The 20,637-nt window shown below is 39.5% G+C and overlaps 1 protein-coding gene across 1 annotated transcript in view; it reads right to left on the bottom strand.

Moving 5' to 3' along the window:
- Positions 1-760: 760 nt before the first annotated feature.
- Positions 761-20,637, bottom strand: part of stk39 (serine threonine kinase 39) — a 43,648-nt gene continuing 23,771 nt past the window's right edge. The window contains exons 15-18 of the mRNA XM_047371272.1: positions 15,329-15,381; positions 15,067-15,135; positions 13,830-13,894; positions 761-2,157 (exon numbers count right to left, since the gene is read on the bottom strand). Of these exons, the coding sequence (XP_047227228.1) occupies positions 2,083-2,157; positions 13,830-13,894; positions 15,067-15,135; positions 15,329-15,381 (262 nt within the window). The 3' untranslated portion in view covers positions 761-2,082. The remainder of the gene's footprint in view (positions 2,158-13,829; positions 13,895-15,066; positions 15,136-15,328; positions 15,382-20,637) is intronic.

Genomic DNA, 20,637 nt, shown 5'->3' with positions numbered 1-20,637 from the left:
GTTGTATTTATTCCCCATTGAAACAAAAAGTCATGGTATACTCATTAAACAATTGGAAAATTAAAAATGCTTCAGTGACATTTACTTTATAGGCAAATCTCAATAAATTAGAACATCCTAAAGTTTATTTATTTCAGTAATTAAATTCAAAAAGTGAAACCCATATATTATATATAATGTCATTACTCACAGGGATGTATTTCAAGTTGATTAATTTTAATGAATATAGCTTAGAGCCAATAAAAATCCAAAATTCTGTTTCTTTGAAATGTTTAATTAATTACACAAAACCAATTTCATTTTTTTGTATTATTACAGAATGTTAATGTTATAGCAATGTTACACTAGAGGATGAATGACCTGTCACTTGCCTAGTTGACTAGAGTAAGCTAATAAAATGACAGCTACTAAAGAAGCAGACTGTTAAGAAGCGCTAACCCTAACCGAAATTTGTGTCCTATAAATACGATAAACTAGAAATAAAACTTAAGGATGGACAATTGGTAAAAACAGATCACTTTGCCTGTGCTCGACAAATTGTTGTACCCAATAATATTAATGAAAAGTTGAGTGGAAGGAAAAAGTGTAACAGAACAAAATTGCTAAGGGAACAGGGAAATCCGTAGCCATTGAAAGAATTGTAAAGAAAGCTCATTTAAGCTGCCGGTATAATTAAGGCTGAATATTTGGTCCACCATTCTCGGTGGAACTCTGATAGAAAATAAAATTGTAGTAACAACAATCTTTAAGAAATCACACATTTCTTAAATACTCTCTTTATTTGCAGCTTCTCATAAGAAATTTGACATTAGCTGATTACAGAAAAGGAGAATGGGTAATATACTGAAATGATGCACAATGTACATAAAAAAAACAATAATTTACTTTAGAAAATAAAAGATTATTGTGGAGTTACTATTTAACACTTTTTACGTAAAATTATTTAGTGCTACTGGACTTGTTTGGACGAACAAATGGCTCTTCACACTCAGCAGACACTGTTTGGTTCCGTTTTTAAATGCCTTACAGTACAAGTAGGTAGCTACTTTACTTCTTTAAACAAAACAAATGCACCCAGTGTTGGGTTGTGGCATCTGATAAACACCAGCTAGAGCAAGAGTATATGACTGCAGGTTCCATAAGGTTGTATTTGTCTAAAGAAAAAAGGTCTCGAACGTGCATTTCATCTCGCCTCATTGAGCTAGGACAGCACGTCTGAACAGCATCGTTGCAGGAGGAATACGTTGATGAAGTGACGATCAACAGGTTCTGCTCTCAGTGCGATCTCACTTGCTGACAACTTTCTTAGGCACGGAAAAATGAACAAGGCACCTCAAACATTTTCTGAAGCATTAACACTGTAGAGAGCAGCAAAATATACACAGTAACATCCAGGTCTCGTTTATTTCTGCACACTCAACCAAACCCTTACGTTTTTAGTTAAACAAGTCTGAACACATAAGATGATTCATTCCGGGGATTGTTTTTTTAGAACATTCATCATGTTATTATAAAAATGTGCTTATATCTACATGTTTACCAAATCTTACATTCTGACACAGACCCCAAGGGGATTTCACAAATGAGTGGATTTGTGGGGAAATTTCTTTTCACACTAGCAACAAAACAGTGTGACAAAAAAAATTAAATATCTTCTCATTTTAATAAATAATGAGAACTTCGCTGAAAAAAACAAGTGATGCAGTGTAAAACAAAACTAAAAAGGAGTTTAGACAATAAATAAAACATTCAAAGCTACATTTTTATCACCTTCTTTCACCACCTGAGTACATCTTTTGGTTTCTGGGCTGTATCCTGGTTCTGTTCTGTGCGCTGGGTGCTGGAATGTTAAGGTTAGAGGTGGAGGGACAGCGAGCAGGGACGTCGACACTACAGAGGTGGCGGTGAAGCGACAGCAGAGCTTTGGGAAAATCAAAGGAGTGAAGGAAAGTTGGCGAGGGAATTTTCTGGGAGGATGTGGGGAAAGATATAGCAGGATGTGGTGGTGGTGGTCAGGGTGTGTTCCTCAGTCTGTCTGCCCTGAACTATCTTCCCTGCCTCACCTGCTGGATGAAGGGAGCATCAGCTAACACTTAACTGTGCAAAGCCGATCAACTTCACCTCATCCGGGATCTCTGTGTCATCGCAGCTGGAATCCTGCAGAACGAGGACAGAAGAATTATGCAAAGCATCAACAAGCAAACAATACACAGCTGATTTAAGAAAATTAAATAAAAATCTCAATTGCAACTTCAATTTCTTCCTCAAAATTGGTCTCCACACCCCTGTTGAAAGCCTGACTTCTGTGAAGTGAAAAAAAATTAGACCATGACAAATCATTTCAAAGGTTGATTCGTCTTTAATTTCACATATATCCTACACAATTCAGTTGAAAAACCTATAAGTCTGTCCTAGGCATAAAGCTACAATAACCTGGTTGCATAAGTGTAAAAATGTTTAAGGGTGTGAACACTTTTGAGAGGCACTGTAGGATTTTTTTCATTTTCTGCTTGAAACCACAGGGTCCCCAAAATTTTGTAAGAGATTGGGGTGCCAGTGTCGCTATCCACTTAGACTTGTTGGCCTCCACCAGAGCTATTACTCATCACAATTCTGTTTGTAGTGTTCATGGATGGGATCTCAAGGCATAGTCACAGAGAGGGGGTGTCTGGTTGGCAGCAAGAAGTGGTTTGCAGATATGGTTCTTTCAGCATCTTCAAGCCCTGACCTTTAGCTACTCTAAGTCTGAGGCTATACTTCTCAGCTAGAAAAGGATGGACTTATTTGTCCAGGTCAAGGGTCAGTCTTTGCCTCAAGTGGAGGAGTTTGAATACCTTGGGGTCTTGTTTGTGAGTGATTGTTGGATGGACAAAGAGATGCATACAAAGACTATGACATTGCCCACAGTAACAAGATTGCCTCTCCAGTCAGTCATAGTGAAGAGAGAGCTGGGCTAAAAAACAAAGCTCTCAATTTACTGGTCTCTCTACGTTCTGACTCTGACCTATGGTCATGATGTGTAAATAGCAGCTGCAAGAATGAAATCCTGGATACAAGCAGGTGAGATGCACATCTAAGCCTTAGAAATTGAGTGAGAAGCTCCTTCATCTCGGAGGAGTGGAGCAGCGGCTTCTCTGCTTTAAAAAAAAGTCAGGTGAGGGGTATTGTGATTCTGATCTGCATCCTGGCTGCCTCCATTTGGAGGTTTTCTAAGCATCTCCCTCTGGGAGGAAAACAAGAAGAAGACCCACAACTTGTCAATTGGACTATATATCTCTTCTGTCCTGGGAACTCCTTTGGATCAACAACTCTGAACTATGAGCAGAGGTCACCCCCTTGTGTAAGGAAATACAAAAACATCAAACATGTTTCAAGCTTCTGTCATTCCTCTGATTCTGGACCACTAACAAGTTCTTCGAAAGCACACACTAATGTCAATGTGATGCAATAAAGGCATGTATAATGATAAAGGAGCTGTCTTTACGTGATATAAAACAATTAATATGAAATGGTTTGAGATGATGTGTGTACCATTTGAAGCAGGGAAGAACAGGGTTGTATAATTTGTCTATTAATTTGTTTTCCCCTGAGAGTGTCACACTCATAAAAATGACAACTCTATGCAAGCTGTTTTAATAAGCAATAATTAATTTTGAAAAGCAATTAACTCTATCTGCCAGACAGAACATTGTCTGGAGTCCAAGAAGCTTTCCAACTTTGAAAGAGATTCAGCAGTTTGTCTAAGATCAAACATGATTATTTTCTCACCAGATATTTCTGGTGACAACAACCCTTGTTGTTTTCCAAACTAAAGAAATGGTGTGACCAAGATTTCAGGTCCACTAAGTCCAAGGTTGCTTATTGAGTCTTTGTAGTTCTTTTTTAAAAAGGTAAAACATGTCAATGCCAGTCTAGTAAGTTAATGTGGAACATCTATAAGAATCTATATAATTTAAATAATGTGTGGATAAATTGTTAAATTGAGAGCTTCACTTTTTGGTTCACCTAGTTCTTCCCCCCAAAAGGCCAGAACCGCAACTGTATTGCTGCAGACGACGACCCAATCCATCTATTCATTTTGCAGCCCACAATACCATAACTCATGAATGAGATACTTTAGCTCCTCCACTTAAAACTGACCACGTACGTTCCAACCCTCACCTTTAGTCATGACATCTAAATCATGACCAAAACAATTAAATACCAGATTTAAGAGGCTGAAATGAGTTCCATCCTTATCGTTGCTGAAGTCAGCCTTCGAAGTAAGGCGAGGAATAGCCTCGTAATTGCCTCTCTTTGGTGTTTTTCCAGGACCTTCCAACAGGCAGACCCGTAACTTTCTGGAGGTACTATATATCCCTTCTTACCTTGGAAAACCTGGACATATAATTCTGGATCCCTCAAAATGGGATGGAGAGTGTTGGATGGATAACAATGAATCGGAATGAATCAATTAATGGATACCAAGTGGGAGTCCGTTTGAGGCTACTCACTAGTTTGTAATCTACCAGTTTGGACCATGGCATTTTTAATTAGTGCATTTACCTTTTTTCATTTAAGCAGTATTCATCTTTGATTTGAGTTGAATTGAACAATGCTGTTTTTACGTGACTACACTAAACTGAGCGCATTTTCTTCCTGGTGTCATTAAACAGAGCTCTATAGGGGAATGAATGAAAGATGTAGCAAATGGGGGAAAACATATCTGTACCTTCATCACTACTTGGTATTTTTAATCAAAGGGATCACTAATGATTAGAAACAACCATCAGATAATACTCCTTTAATGCTTGGATAAATGTATACTCCAGACATATAATAGCAATGAAAGAGGAGCTACATGGACGCATACACCAATATAAAAGCTAGTATCACAGGCAGAGCAGCTGTACCAGATCAGGCAAGAGCCCCTCTAGGAGGCAGGAAGATAAAATTGCAAAAACAGCTTTTCCTCTTTACGTCGCTGTTTATATAACTGGAATTAAAAGTAAAGCATGTTGTTAAGACATAAAGGTCAACATATCAGACAAAGGAACATATATACATTCTTATTTTTTATAATCTTTTCATTTTGGTGCATTTTTTTGTATGCAACTTAGGCAAAAGGCCCAATCTGAAGCATAAATTGATTTTAATAAATCAGTGCTCTTCAAGCTTTTTGGCAAATCTCCTATTGAACCTGATATTTACTGGCATACAGTGTAATCTATTAATACAAAATGTATTCTGTTTGTACCAAATTCCAACAGATCAGTCATTTTAAAATTACTTTTTTAACACGTGCATCAACTATACTGCTAAATCTAGCTAGAAGCTATATATAAGTTTCTTCCAATAGTCATTTGCATTGGTCTCATTACCATTTAGAGGTGTCTACTTCCAGCACCCCATTCAATCTTCATTTTGATTAGTCTGTATCCACTAAAAATAAGGTTTTCATACTGTATACATTTCCTAAAGAATAAAGAGTATAAATGTTTTATCCATTCAGACCTTATCGGAGTCACCTCAACACTGCTGGGGTCTGAAAGCTCTAATTGTCTGCACAAGATTGAGACAGTGATGTCAGAAGAGGTCAGTTTTTGTGAGCTCAGAGATGATTGGGATCTGTTGTTCACTTCAACCATAAAGCTGCCACGGTGCCACACACTAAATTATACACAAAGTGTTATGAACTGTTCCCCTTGTGACTTTAATTGTTGTCACTCCATGGCTTTTATGGCATTGCCCTTGCAACTATTAGATTACCATAGAGGTGTTGGGGAATAGTAGAGATTTATCAGTGATGTAGCCTCAGCAAATACAAAGATGCTCTTGAAAAAATAACAAGAGAAACTCAACATTCACAGTGATTATACACAGATTTGACCAATAGAAAACAGCAACGTCATGAGGAAACATGGCTGAAAGGACAGACTGTAAAATGCTAGAACCCATAGCACAAATGTTCTAATCTAAAATATAACTCTTACCATGGTAAAAAAAAAAAAAAAAACAGTGTTTCTGTCATATAGAGAGGACATTTTCTTTCTTGAACAAAAGCGTGACACATCGAGTTATTCTGTGAAAATCCCAAACACGGACTGACTAGTATAGTGTCCATTAAGGTTTAACAAGTAGAAATGAGCAGAAATAAAATATCTCTGGTCCCTGAATCTTATGTTTCTCCTACACTATTTAGAACATCTTAGACATCTTCTACAAGGAAAGTACAGAACTGCTTTATTTTTTGGGGGTTTTAAGATGCAACAAGGGGCAGATGTATTCTCTTAGTGCAGAGCTACAGTCACCGGTCACTTTATTAGGTACACCTTGCTAGTACTGGATTGGACCCCCTTTTGCCTTCAGAACTGCCTTAATCCTTCGTGGCATAGATTCAAAAAGGTACTGGAAACTCCTCAGAGAGTTTGGTCCATATTGACATGATAGCATCACACAGATGCTGCAGATTTGTTGGCTGCACATCCATGATGCGAATCTCCCGTTTCACCACATCTCAAAGGTGCTCTAATGGATTGAGATCTGGTGACTGTGGAGGCCATTTGAGTACAGTGAACTCAATGTCATGTTCAAGAAACCAGTCTGACATGATTCGTGCTTTATGACATGGCGCGTTATCCTGCTGGAAGTAACCATCAGAAGATGAGTACACTGTGGTCATAAAGGGATGGACATGGTCAGCAACAATAGGGTAGGCTGTGGCGTTGACACGATGCTCAATTGGTACTAAGGCGCCCAAAGTGTGCCAAGAAAATATCCCTCACCATTACACCACCACCACCACCACCAGCCTGAACCATTGATACAAGGCAGGATGGATCCTTGCCTTCATGTTGTTGACGCCAAATTCTGACCCTACCATCCGAATGTTGCAGCAGAAATCGAGACTCATCAGACCAGGCAACGTTTCTTCAGTCTTCTATTGTCCAATTTTGGTGAGCCTGAGCAAATTGTAGCCTCAGTTTCCTGTTCTTAGCTGACAGGAGTGGCACCCGGTGTGGTCTTCTGCTGCTGTAGTTTATCCGCCTCAAGGTTCGACATGTTGTGCGTTCAGAGATGCTCTTCTGCATGCCTTGGATTTAATGAGTGGTTATTTGAGTTACTGGTGCCTTTCTATCAGCTCAAACCAGTCTGGCCATTCTCCTCTGACCTCTGGCATCAACAAGGCCCACAGACCACAGAACTGCTGCTCACTGGATATTTTCTCTTTTTCAGACCATTCTCTGTAAACCCTAGAGATGGTAGTGCTTGAAAATCCCAGTAGATCAGCAGTTTCTGAAATACTCAGACCAGCCCGTCTGTCACCAACAACCATGCCACGTTCAAAGTAATTTAAATCACCTTTCTTCCCCATTCTGATGCTCGGTTTAAACTGCAGCAGATCGTCTTGACCATGTCTACATGCCTAAATGCATTGAGTAGCTGCCATGTGATTGGCTGATTAAAAATTTCTGTTAACGAGCAGTTGGACAGGTGTACCTAATAAAGTGGCTGGTGAGTGTACATGGGTCATGTTGTTTGCTGTGGAGATATATGAATCAAGTATTACAATGTATCACAGAAAATCAAACTGAAATCAAATTTAATTGGATTATGTGACTTGACTGGCTTCAACACTGTGTTTGTTGACAAAACAAAAGGAAGTTTATGTTAAGGCCTTTACCATAACACAGGGGAAGGACTGGACACAGTAAACAAAATGACAACTAATGATAAATCAGAAGAGCCATGTACATAGTAGTTGTATTTGAAAGGGTAATTTCCCAATAAATGATAAAATTATGTGTCTTAGTTTCACTGGTATACAAACAGGTTTATGTAGTATATTGCATAGTGAGTTGCAAAAGGTAAACGTTTTCATATTTTGTCAAGTTATAACAATAATCTTCAATTAATAATCTGACAGAGCAACACATATTAGTGCAAGAGTGTGAATTAGGTTTTCAAAAAAACGTTTTGGATTTTATTTAAGGTTATCAGAGTAAATGGGACTAAATACAAACGCACAGTGCATTTTTCATATTTTTATTTGTGTAAAACTTTGGAAACCATATACCATTTTCCTTAACCATACCATAATGCTCCACTTTGTGAGTATATAGAATATATTACATTATGAGATGGAAAATGGGGAACGGTTGAAAAAACAGGAATATTTAGAGGTGAAAGGAGAGGAGGAAGATGCAAGGTGTCACAATCCTGGGGTTTGAGTCTGCTTGTGTGTGTGTGAGTTCCTCCTGCCTCTAAGGATCTCTCCTGTAGGGTGTGGCTGGCCAGCGGCAGGCAGCACACATGTAAGCAAGCTGCTTCCAGGCTGTGCTTATAAGGAGCTTCCAGACGATCATTGAATGCCTGATGGTCAACCCCGTTGGTAATCAAGCCCTGTGAGTTGCTCTACTCCTAGAGCTCTATGTTTATACTGAAACATTGCATGTCTAGGGTGTTTCACCACTCCATTTGCCTCCTCGTTTCCTGTGTTACCAAGCTGAAGAAACTCACCGATCCTGGACAGCCTCTGAAGTCTCCTTGCTGGCTAAAAGTTTCCAGAAATCACCTCGGCATCTGTAATCCTCCAAAGGCTCCTGAACTCCGATTCTCCCTGCCTGCCCACTCTTCACTGCTGGCTAAAGCTCCAGCTCAGATCCCTTCATCGTTCTGTGGACATGGAACTTCCCCCAGGATCATAACCTCTCCTCCCACCTTTCTACAGGACTGAGAACTGTAAGCCTCCCTTATTTCTTCATTATATTCAACTGAATCACTCTTCAGCAAACCACCTACTAATCAAGTTCTCCTTCAGAGTATAGCTGGGCCTTGAACATCCTTGCAGTTTCCCTCCGAGTGCATCATCCCTGCGATAAATAAAACATAAAAACCTCTTACCTGGTGTTGTGTCTGTGGTTCTGCACGTGGGTCAGGAAATTATCCCTAAACATGACAGAACCATCAGGCCAGTCTGACCCAGCAATTCCCCCCTCCCCCTTCAGAGCTATTTTATCCAAGCACGAAGCTATGCTACAGTCCTTTTTCAAACAGCAGGGATACGCCGCCCAGCGGATGGATCAGTTACCCGCTTCCATTCATCAACTAACCTGTAAAATCGCCTCCACAGTTCTGCACGAGCAGACAGCCGGCATACCAGATTCCGGAAGGCCTCCTCTCCAACTCCGTCTTAACTCCTGTCTTTAGTAAATCGCCCCAGTCCTTTCTGGACGACGCCTTTGTTGTGGGAAGGAAAAGCATTCAGGTGGGCTGGAGCAAAATATAACTCACAAACTCTTTTAGGCCACTCACTTAACGATTTCATCTCAGAGTTTAAACAGACTTTTGAATATTCAGAATCAGAAACAGAGATAACCCGACAATTATGGAGTCCGAAGCAGGGTCGTAAATCTGTTTGCTATTGATTTCCACACATCAGCGAACTCTTCTGGTTTGAATGACAAGCCCCTTAAAGGGGCCTTTGAACGAGTTGGCAGGATTCCTACCATCCCCTTGTCAATACCTGTCCATGTTTTCCGCCACCACCACACCGCCCTTACGACTGTGCCATTAATCTTTCCAGGGGCACCGCTTCCCTCCAGCTGTCTTTACAATCTATCAAACCCAGAGAAAGAGTGTATGGGAAAATACATAATCGAATCACTGGCAGCAGGCATAATTCAACCCTCGCCTGCCCCACTCGGTGCAGGTTTATTCTTTGTGGCCAAGAAAGGTGGCTCATTTAGACCCTACATTGATGATCAGGGACTTCATCAAATAACTGTATAAATACCCATTACCATTCTCACTTCCGCTTTTGAACCCAATCAAGGTTCCATCATCTTCACAAAATTAGACATCCGAAATGCCTACCACCTAATCCGAATCCGGGAGGGGGACGAGTGGAAGACGGCCTTTAAGACCCTGTCAGGCCATTTTGAGGTCATGGCCTTCGGGCTGACTAATGCTCCTGCAGTTTTTCAGTCTCTAGTGAACAATGTCCTCCATGACTTTCTGAACCAGTTCGTTTTCGTTTAACTAGATGGTATACTAATCTTCTCTTCCACCCTCCAAGAACATCAGAAGCACGTCAGACAGGTGCTACAAAGGCTTCTAGAAAACCAATTATTTGTCAAAGCTGAAAAGTGCAAGTTTCACTGTGCTTCCATCACTTTCCTGGGATCAGACTGCAGCTCCCATCACTGCATTAACTTCAACCAAGAAACCATTTATTTGGACACAAGAAACAGAAAGAGCCTTTTCAGAGCTAAAACAAAAGTACACTAGTACACAAGTAAAACTGGCATTCGAAGAATGGTTCCACTGGTTGGAGGGGGCTGAACACCCTGTAGTGGTTTGGAAGGATCACAAAAACCTGCCGTGTCTCCAGCAGGCTAACACCTTAACACCAGACAGTCATATTGGTTTCTCTTCTTTGCTCGATTTATTTAATTATTTTCTACCATCCAGGCTCTAAGAACACTAAACCGGACGCCCTGTCTAGGCAGTTCTCATCCAATGAACACACACCCATCGAAATCATTGTTCCCTCTTCCTGCGTAGAAGGGGTTCTCACCTGGGACACCAAAGACCAGGTCTTCTGGGCCCAGGATTCAGAGCCTGATCCGGGCAACGGGCTACCTCACTGCATCTATGTACCCAGTTTGATGCGATTAAGGCATATTCATTGGGCTCACACTGCTCAGTTTTTCTGAAACACAGGGTTAAAATGTACTGTACCCTTAATCAGACGTTTGTTTTGATGGCCACCATGTTAAGGGACATTAAGGACTACATTTCAGCCTGTCATATTTGGGTTTGCAATAAAACATGTAACCAATCCTCCAGTGGTCTCCTACAGCTTTTGCAAGTCCCCAAACGCCCCAGGTGTAACATCGCCTTAGACTTTGTCACTGGGCTGCCTTCTTCCAGGAGTTTCACTACAAACCTTACCATTATAAATCAGCTCTCCAAGGCTTGTCATCTGGTTTTACTGAAATGGCTCCCCATCTCCTTGGAAACGGCTGACCTCCATGTAAAGCATGTTTTCCAGCTGCATGGCATCCCTCAAGAAATCCTTTCAGACCGGGCCTGCTGTTTATTTATGTCTGGAAGGGGTTCTGCTTGGCGTTGGGGGCTACAGCTTCTCTCACTTCAGGGTTTCACACCCAAACTAACGCACAAACAGCGAATGAATCAGGAGCTTGAAGCTGCGCTCCGCTGTCTCTGCTCCTCCAATGTGTCCACCTGGAGTTCACAACTCCCCTGAATTAAATACGCCCACAACTAGCATGTTTCCTCTGCAACCAGGTTTTCACCCTTTGAGGCTTCTTTGGGCTATCAACCCTTCAATGTTCTATCTGATGAACACAACATTGTGGTCACATCTGTTCAACATCATATTCGCAGATGGGCCAACACCATTGCACCCCTGAATCGCATCAGCGAACAGAACCAACAGGAGGTGATCTTCTGCACCACCTTATTCCCCTGGACGGGTTTGGCTTTCTACCAGAGATATTAATCTTAAATCATTGTCCAAGAAACTCTCTCCCCAATTCATTGAGCCTTTTAAGATCATTTTGGTCCTTAGCCATACTTCTGTTTGTCTCTGTTATAAGAGATTTTGAGGTTTCTCATCCATCGGGGTCGTCCGGGCCACCAGGTGGCAGCATTTGAGGGGAGAGCATTGTCACAATCCTGGGGTCTAAATCTAAGCAATCTGCTTCCCGGCTGTGCATATAAGGAGCTGCAAGACGATCATTGAATGCCTGATGGTCAACCCAGTTGGTAATCAAGCCCTGCGAGTTACTCTACTCCTAGAGTTTTATGTATATAGTGAAGCGTTGCATGATTAGAATGTTCCACCACTCCATTTACCTTCCGTTTCCCTGTGTTACCCGGATGAAAAAAACTCTACATTCTGGGACAACCTCTGCAGTCTCCTCACTGGTTGAAAGCTTCCAGAAATCACCTCAGCAGCTGTAATCCTCCAAAGGCTCCTGAACTCTCCCTGCCTGCTCACTCTCCACCGCCGGCTGAAGCTCCAGCTCAGATCCCTTCATCGTTCTGTGGACATGGAATTTCCCCCAGGATCGTAACCTCTCCTCCAACCTTTCCACAGGACTGAGAGCTGTAAGTCTCCCTTATTCCTTCAGTACATTCAGCTGAATCATTCTTCAGCAAACCACCTACTAATTCCAACTCTCCTTCGGAGGATTGCGGGGCCTCAAACATCCTTCCAGTTTCCCTCCGAGTGCATCATCCCTGCGATAAATAAATGATTCAATCCTCTTACCTGCCGTTGTGTGTGTGGTTCTGCATGTGGGTCAGGAAATTATCCCAAAACATGATACAAGGATTCCACATGTAGAAGCTGTTATACCAAGGCGAAAGGTTGGAGTGGAAGTGGTGTAAACAAGGTCTTTTTCCCAATATTTTATTTTTTTTATAATACCACTTTTTTGATTCAGTATCAGAATATATTGCACTCTAAATTTCTAAGAACTTCTTAACATGAATAATATCATATCACAACATTTATATTGAACAGGACATTTAATTATACAAATTCAAAAACATTGTTTTGTTTTAACCATACTGTCGTAGAATGGCTTGTGTAGATAAGTTTACTGTATTGTAATGTGCTTGACTTTTTGCGTTTCGATTTACTTTACAAACAGATAGTACACATTTTTTTTCTGTATTTGGCCTCATTGAAAAGTGGGCAAGGTACATAGGAAAAATGCCAAAACAAAGATTCTACCATCGCCACAATTAAATTATTGCATAAATTGAATGCACTGGTTTTCTTTCTTAACTTATTCAAGAGATTGTAACCGGCAGTATATGTTCTAAATCTTCTGTCATTTCTTTATTTACTCCAAATTAAACATAAAACGTTCTTCATTAAACCTTAAGAACAACAGGTCAAAACAAATAGAAAGTGTGTGTCATTGGAAGTGAAGAGTAAAGAAAAAGAGGATGAAACTTTAAATAACACTCCCATTTGATTTTCAAAATAACAGATAATCATGGTGCTCTTCATTATTTAGACATACACAGATTTAACTAAACTCACATAGATTATATTTACAAAATTATTCTGATCTTTCTTTCTTGTTCAATATTTTTCTCTTTGAGTAGAAACCAGATGATTTTTTTTCAATTATAGTCACTCATCAGTCAGTCATTTTCTACCGCTTCTACCATAGTGGGTCGCGGGGGAGCTGGTGCCTATCTCCAGCAGTCTATGGGTGAGAGGCAGGGTACACCCTGGACAGGTCACCAGTCCATCGTAGGGCAACACGCAAACAACCAAGCATACACTCATTCACACACCTAAGGGCAATTTAGAGTGACCAGTTAACCTAACAGGCATGTCTTTGGACTGTGGGAGGAAGCCGGAGTACCCAGTGGGAATCCACGTATGCACGGGGAGAACATGCAAACTCCATGCAAAAAGACCCCCAGCCAGGAGTCGAACGCAGGGCCTTCTTGCTAAAAAGCAACAGTGATACCAACTGCGCCACTGTGCAGCCCAGCCCATTTTTAGATTATATTTATGCAAAAATACATCAGTTAAAGCTCCTGTTGATAGTTTTCTGTAGTATCAGCTCTGCTCTAATTCTGCATAAAACGTTTTCCTCTGTCACGAAGAGGGAAAACCCAAGCAACAGATGCTGGTTCAGCCTGAAGTTATTTGTTTTGCTAGATACCTTGCTGCAACAGTAATCCAGCAATCACATCCTTCATCACACCATGCATCAACAGGCTGCCGAGGACACCGTCAAGCAGTACAAAACCCACTAAGGTTGTCAACAGCCATCAGTCATCTGGAAACTCACCAGCTTAAAGGTCAACACTTTATAGGTAATTGGGTCATCTACAATCTTTTGAAGGTTAGCAGCAACTGTAACAGAGAGAGTGAGAAGAACATTGTCCAAATAAAAACGTATGTAGAGACAAATGCTAATATCATCACTAATCTTTTCAGATGCTGTGAAGGTTAAGGGGCAAATATCACATTTTAGTGACAGAAAACCTTATACTTCTGAAAGCATAAATTCTTAATAGAACACAGTCTGTCATTTTATTGGTATTTAAAACAGATAAAGAATTGTAAACACTTCTCAGAAACAAATGGTTCTATTTGAATTACCCATAGTAAAATATAAAGAGATTACCAAATGGGTCCATAAAAAGCATCCATAAAACCACCACCCTGAAGCCTTTCACTGACAAATATTGGACTATAATTTTTGACTGTAATGTATTGAACAAAAAAAAGATGTAGCACACACTTTTCCTACTAAGATCATGATGCAGGAAACGTGGGTACATTTTGTGGCAGTAATTGCAGGTAGGGAGGATGGATTTCTCCTCATCTATGAAAAACAGGCCCTCAATTGAACACACTTTGTGCTCCAGGATGATAAAACAATCGGAACAGCAAATTTAAGGAAAGCAATCCAACACCGAGGGAAGAGGACACAACACAGTTTATGTCACAACTACTACATATAACTGGAGCAGAGTCAACAGTCAGACCATCAAGGCAATTACAGCTGTTGTTTACAAGCATAAAGTTCATCAGGTAAGAAAATACTTTCTCTTACCAATAAATAGATGTAGCAGTTTGTTTTTTTCTGTGCCTGAGCAAAATGAAGGAGAGACGTTTTGCGTACAGATGCCATCCAAGTATTTTAACCTCCCTTCCAACCATGACGTGTAACACTAGCTTGCAGTGATTTTGTTTTTGGTTGTATGAGAAAACTAAGTGGAGTAAGACATATAGGGTTTCAGGGCTATGACAGACTGTGCTCTCAGAATAACATTTTGGCCACATTTACTGTGGTGAAGTTGAGCCATTGTGAGAAAAACATGAACTAATTATGTGGGGTAAAGTAGACTGTGAAAAGGAAAGGAAAAAAATGCAATATTATGCCCTTTAATGATATTAGTCTCTTATGTAGGTAATAATGCTTATAATAACAGTAATATGTTTAACATGTTTCAGGCTAAATTGGGTTCATATATGCAGAAAAACACAAATTCATTAGAAACAAAGAGGTGTAACATTACCAATTAAGACATCGAGCCCATTGACCAGACCGGCTGAGAAAAGCTCCTGGGAGACGCCATCCGCAGTGTCTTGTGAGGGAATAACATGACAAATATTTGGCCTGCATCATTCCACTTAGCAGGTAATTGTGTTACACACAGAATTAGATGCTGCCCAGAGCACAGTGATATTGCCTATTACATACAAGTATCGATAGAGAGAGAGGATGTTATTACAAAGGGAATTGCCATTTAGAAAAATTCATTTAGACTGAGCTCTTACCTCGCCCAGGGGTGAACTCAAACCGAATGTCATTTAGCTCCTTTTTGGAGTTCCTGAAAGAGAACACAGTGGGAGTATGAGTTAGATGGGTTGCATCTGAAATGTAAAATGACTGGGCAGCTTAAGATTTGGGAACAAGCAGAAGATCATGTCTGGGTGCACAGATAAAAATAGTATAAGCTACAGGAGAAATGTGCTTAGAAACAAAATGCCAAATCCTTGGATGGGATGATTCACTCACATCTTGTTCAGAGCTGAAACAAAAAATTGTGACCTGCAGTCTGGCACACACAGTTAGAACAAAGGCCAAATCTTCTTTAACCAACCAATCAGGCTTGAAGCTAAGTCAGTAGAATTAAGGTTAATCAAGGTTTTACAAAGTTATCATTTCAAAACTGCTCCTATTTTCATTATGCTGTTCCTATTATTTAAAGCCCTTCTAATAAGAGAGCAGAAAAAGTGCTGCAGATTTTTCTAACACTACTCACGCTTGGCACCAACATTTCCTCAGCGAGATGATCATGTGCTACTAGTGCAAAACACAAGTGTAAAAGCAGTGTAAATGTTTCCCACAGACCACCATAGCCAGGTCATCTACACATATTAATTTAGCAGTCTAAACTAGTCATGAGGCCACTGACATTCTTTGATCAGAAATTGGGCAGAGGCCACTGATCTAACCAGCTTGATTCTGTGTTGCTGCAGCTCATATTTCAACTGAGCTGAAATGTTGCACATTTAAGTAATAAAATAAACAGAGTAACATCATACAGTGTATACAAACAGATGTAGAAATATATCAGTAGATGTATTTCATTGATTTTTCTGATTGCTTGCTGGCACAGAGAATATTCAGCTGTGCACTGTGCTTCTGACATATTTTAGTGGAAAAAAGCAACAAGAGCAAACAAGATCGATGTTGGTGTTGTGTTTTCTGCAAACATTAAGAGCAGTGGATGTTATGTCGGATTGTTTCAGTGATAAAAACTGTGGAGAAGACCCCAAAGCTCTACACTGTAGCACACAGAAGAACACAGAAAGCTGTTTTATTTTTGATTTATTTAGCTTTCAAACTCTATTTACTAAAGAGAGTATAGAATCCGGAAATGTAGGTGGCCTGTTTGGATATTCTAACATAAGGTAGGAGTATTTACAGACTAAGAATTACACACATAGTTAGACTTAGCAATGCTAATGTGGCTAATGGCCAAAACTGCTAACAGGAAATATTTAAAAAGAAAATGGAGTAGTGTAATGGGGCCAGTGTGGTTTGTTTCTATTCGCTTATACACCAGGACAAGAGGAAACATTAAATGATTTAGGAACAACGTTCTGGATGGGATAATATCTGTATTCACAGATATTCAAATTCAGAGATCAGGAAATTTTGGAGCCTAGTCTGAACGCAACTCTTCATGGGACACAATGAGGAACCACAAACTGACTTCACATGATTCCCCTTAAGCAACACAGTTAATAACTGAATGTCTACTATTTAAAAACTGTCTGGTTGATAACAACATTCAAACAAATCAAACAAAGGTTGATTTGAAATGACTAAATAGTTGTTGGAGGAATAACAAAAACAGCCTTGTTTGGTTGAAAGTTTCATAGACCACTGATCAACTTATTTGAAAATGAATTATATATACGATCAACAGATTATAGGGTGTGGTATAAGTACATTTCCTCAGTTCTTTTTATCTGTTTTAGAGCTGACTAGATGCTAACAGCTGTGATAACCATATTGTAAAATATCCTTTGTGACTCAACACAAATAGGAGCTCTTGTTGATGCCATGTTTACTCAAGTGGTCCCATGTACGGAAACAAAGGTATGCAGAGCAGTGAAGGAACTGTCAAAGGTTATTTCCTCTAAACCTTGTGGATTAAAATCTGCAGTGTCTCTGTTCTGATGCTGAGCTCCATAAATTCACACAGTGTTTATTCTCCTTTACTTCTCTCATTACTGCGTCTTTTTTAACAAAAGGTGTGAATGGTCCAGTTAAGTGGTGTCTCCTCTTCTATGAAATATTCCAGGATGCATATTAATGAGCAGATGCTTCAGATGAATTACTGTTTAAGGTGACTCGCCAATACATACATATTATCCCTTTAAAGCAGGTGTGTCCAAAGTGTGGTACTAGGGCCATATACTGTCCTTAAAATGATTTTGTGTGGCCTTCAACCACATTTCAAGATTGGGAGAAATGTGGCCCACCAGCAAAGGTGGCTCATGCAAGCAAATTGTTAAGATATGATTTTCAACAGCATATGTAAATCTTCTTAAAATGAAAATTGTGTGGTACAACACAAGATTTTTGACTTTTATTAGCCATGTTGGGGAATTTGCTTTTCATCCTAAGAAGACTTCGGCACACCCAGTTATCAAACCTGTTAAAACATAGCAAGTATTTCAAAGACAGAGTGACCCATATCCAGTTCTCTCTCATGAGAATAGAAAAAAAAACTTCTAGAGCAAAAAAATAGAAAACATTCAACTTACCAAAAATTGTAGGAAACTGTATCCCTTTCTTTTAAAAACTGTGATACTCTTTTTAAGTTTCACATTGACAATTATTTACAGATTTTTAGAAAACTTTCTCTACTTTATTTATTTTGTTAAAATATTGCATATTTAGTTTATATTTAGGAAGGTAAAAATAAAATAAAACCTTCAAATGATTTTGGTGAAAACTTCAAACACCACTGCTCAAAAACACATACACACATGGACAAAATTGTTGGTACCCCTCGGTTAATGAAAGAAAAACCCACAACAGAAATAACTTGAATGTGATAAAGGTAATAATGAATAAAAATTCTATGAAAATGAACAAATGAAAGTCAGACATTGCTTTTCAAACATGCTTCAACAGAATTATTTAAAAAAATAAACTCATGAAACAAGCCTGGACAAAAATGATGGTACTCTTAACTTAATATTTTGTTGCACAACCTTTTGAGGCAATCACTGCAATCAAACGATTCCTATAACTGTCAATGAGACTTCTGCACCTCTCAGCAGGTATTTTGGCCCAGTCCTCATGAACAAACTGCTCCAGTTGTCTCAGGTTTGAAGGCTGCCTTTTCCAGACGGCATGTTTCAGCTCCTTCCAAAGATGTTCAATAGGATTTAGGTCAGGGCTCATAGAAGGTCACTTCAGAATAGTCCAATGTTTTCCTCTTAGCCATTCTTAGGTGTTTTTAGTTGTGTGTTTTGGGTCATTATCCTGTTGCAAGACCCATGACCTGCGACTGAGACCAAGCTTTCTGACACTGGGCAGCACATTTCTCTCTAGAATCTCTTGATAGTCTTGAGATTTCATTATACCTGCACAGATTCAAGACACCCTGTACCAGATGCAGCAAAGCAGCCCCAGAACATAACAGAGCCTCCTCCATGGTTCACAGCAGGGACAGTGTTATTTACTTCATATGCTTCATTTTTCCGTCTGTGAACAAAGAGCTGATGTACCTTGCCAAAAAGTTAAATTTTTGTCTCATCTGTCTATAGGACATTCTCCCAGAAGCTTTGTGGTTTGTCAACATGTAGTTTGGCAAATTCCAGTCTGGCTTTTTTATGATTTCTTTTCAACAATGGTCTCCTTGGTCGTCTCCCATTAAGTCCACTTTGACTCAAACAACATCGGATGGTGCGATCTGACACTGATGTTCCTTGAGCTTGAAGTTCACCTTTAATCTCTTTAGAAGTTTTTCTGGGCTCTTTTCTTACCGTTCGTATTATCCGTCTCTTTGTTTTATCATCAATTTCCCTCCTGCGGCCACGTCCAGGGAGGTTGGCTACAGTCCCATAGATCTTACATTTCTGAATAATATGTGCAGCTCTAGTCACAGAAACATGAAGCTGCTTGGAGATGGTCTTATAACCTTTACCTTTAACATACTTGTCTATAATTTTCTTTCTAATCTCCTGAGACAACTCTTTCCTTCGCTTCCTCTGGTCCATGTTGAGTGTGGTACACACCATGTCACCAAACAGCACAGTGACTACCTGTAGCCCTATATATAGGCCCACTGACTGATTACAAGAATGTAGACACCTGTGATGCTAATTAATGGACACACCTTGATTTAACATGTCCCTTTGGTCACATTATTTTCAGGGGTACCATCATTTTTGTCTAGGCCTGTTTCATGAGTTTATTTTTTTAAATAATTATGTTGAAGCATGTTTGAAAAGCAATGTCTGACTTTCATTTGTTCATTTTCATAGAGTTTTTATTCATTATTACCTTTGTCAGATTCAAGTTATTTCTGTGACCATTGTGGGTTTTTCTTTCATTAACCGAGGGGTACCAACAATTTTGTCCATGCGTGTACGGTATGTTTCCTGTTCTCAGGCATAACTTGCCATGATTTAACTTCAGATTTTGTAATTTAATAAGCTTCAATGCTAAAGTTCTGTTTGTGATCACCTAGCAAACACCATAGCTCTCTTGTTTGTGCTGATTTGGCCTCCAATAACTTCTGAGAAATTTATGTCTTTGTCACTAGTCAGTTTAGCACAATATTCACATGCCAGTAGCTAATCTTGTTTTCTCTCAACGTTGGTCCACAGCCAACGGGTTTTCTCCCGTTTTTACAACAATGAGGGCTTTAAAACCAAAACATTGAGCAGGTGTTCAAACACTCCATTAGGAGGATGAAAATAAAGATGAGTGATAATCCTATGAAGTTATGTCAATATCAACAACATCAAAATCTGACCTTTTAATGACAACTTTCATAGTTAAAGCTGTAATGAGTGTAGATGCTTTAGGAAAACTATCTGGCACAATGATGGTAAACAAGTTTCATTAGAAAAGTAACTAAATTTACCATAAAAGCACAACTTCAGAGGAAAAATGTGATGGCCCCATCAATGAGCAAACTATACAGGGGACATATCTCATTAGTTTTTCACATTCTAATACAAATATTAATGTAGCAGCTGTCTAATTGTCAATTATCTCCAGCAACCTTGCATCACTAAGATAAAAGTATAATATAAGTCATAAAAGAAGGTTTTACCTTTCTACAGCATTACAAACATTGAATTATAGAGTGAAACTATAATTTTCTATACTGTCCCCTATGCAGATCAAGTTGTGCTGCAGTATGAGTCTGAGAAAATGTGTTTGTGTACTGGGAGTCTCTGTTTTCTGGGGCAGGCAGGACCTGATATTGTTAAAACCAAAACCCTCTCCTGGTAGAAAATTAATTTGGTTTCAAGCCCAGTTAAATATATCACTCTACAAACCCAAAGGCCACATTTGAGAGGAAATTTAAGTTATAACTCAAGTCATA

The sequence above is a fragment of the Girardinichthys multiradiatus genome, chromosome 7 (assembly GCF_021462225.1).
Source record: "Girardinichthys multiradiatus isolate DD_20200921_A chromosome 7, DD_fGirMul_XY1, whole genome shotgun sequence".
Taxonomy (NCBI): Eukaryota; Metazoa; Chordata; class Actinopteri; order Cyprinodontiformes; family Goodeidae; genus Girardinichthys; species Girardinichthys multiradiatus.
This window is presented reverse-complemented; position numbering and strand designations above follow the sequence as displayed.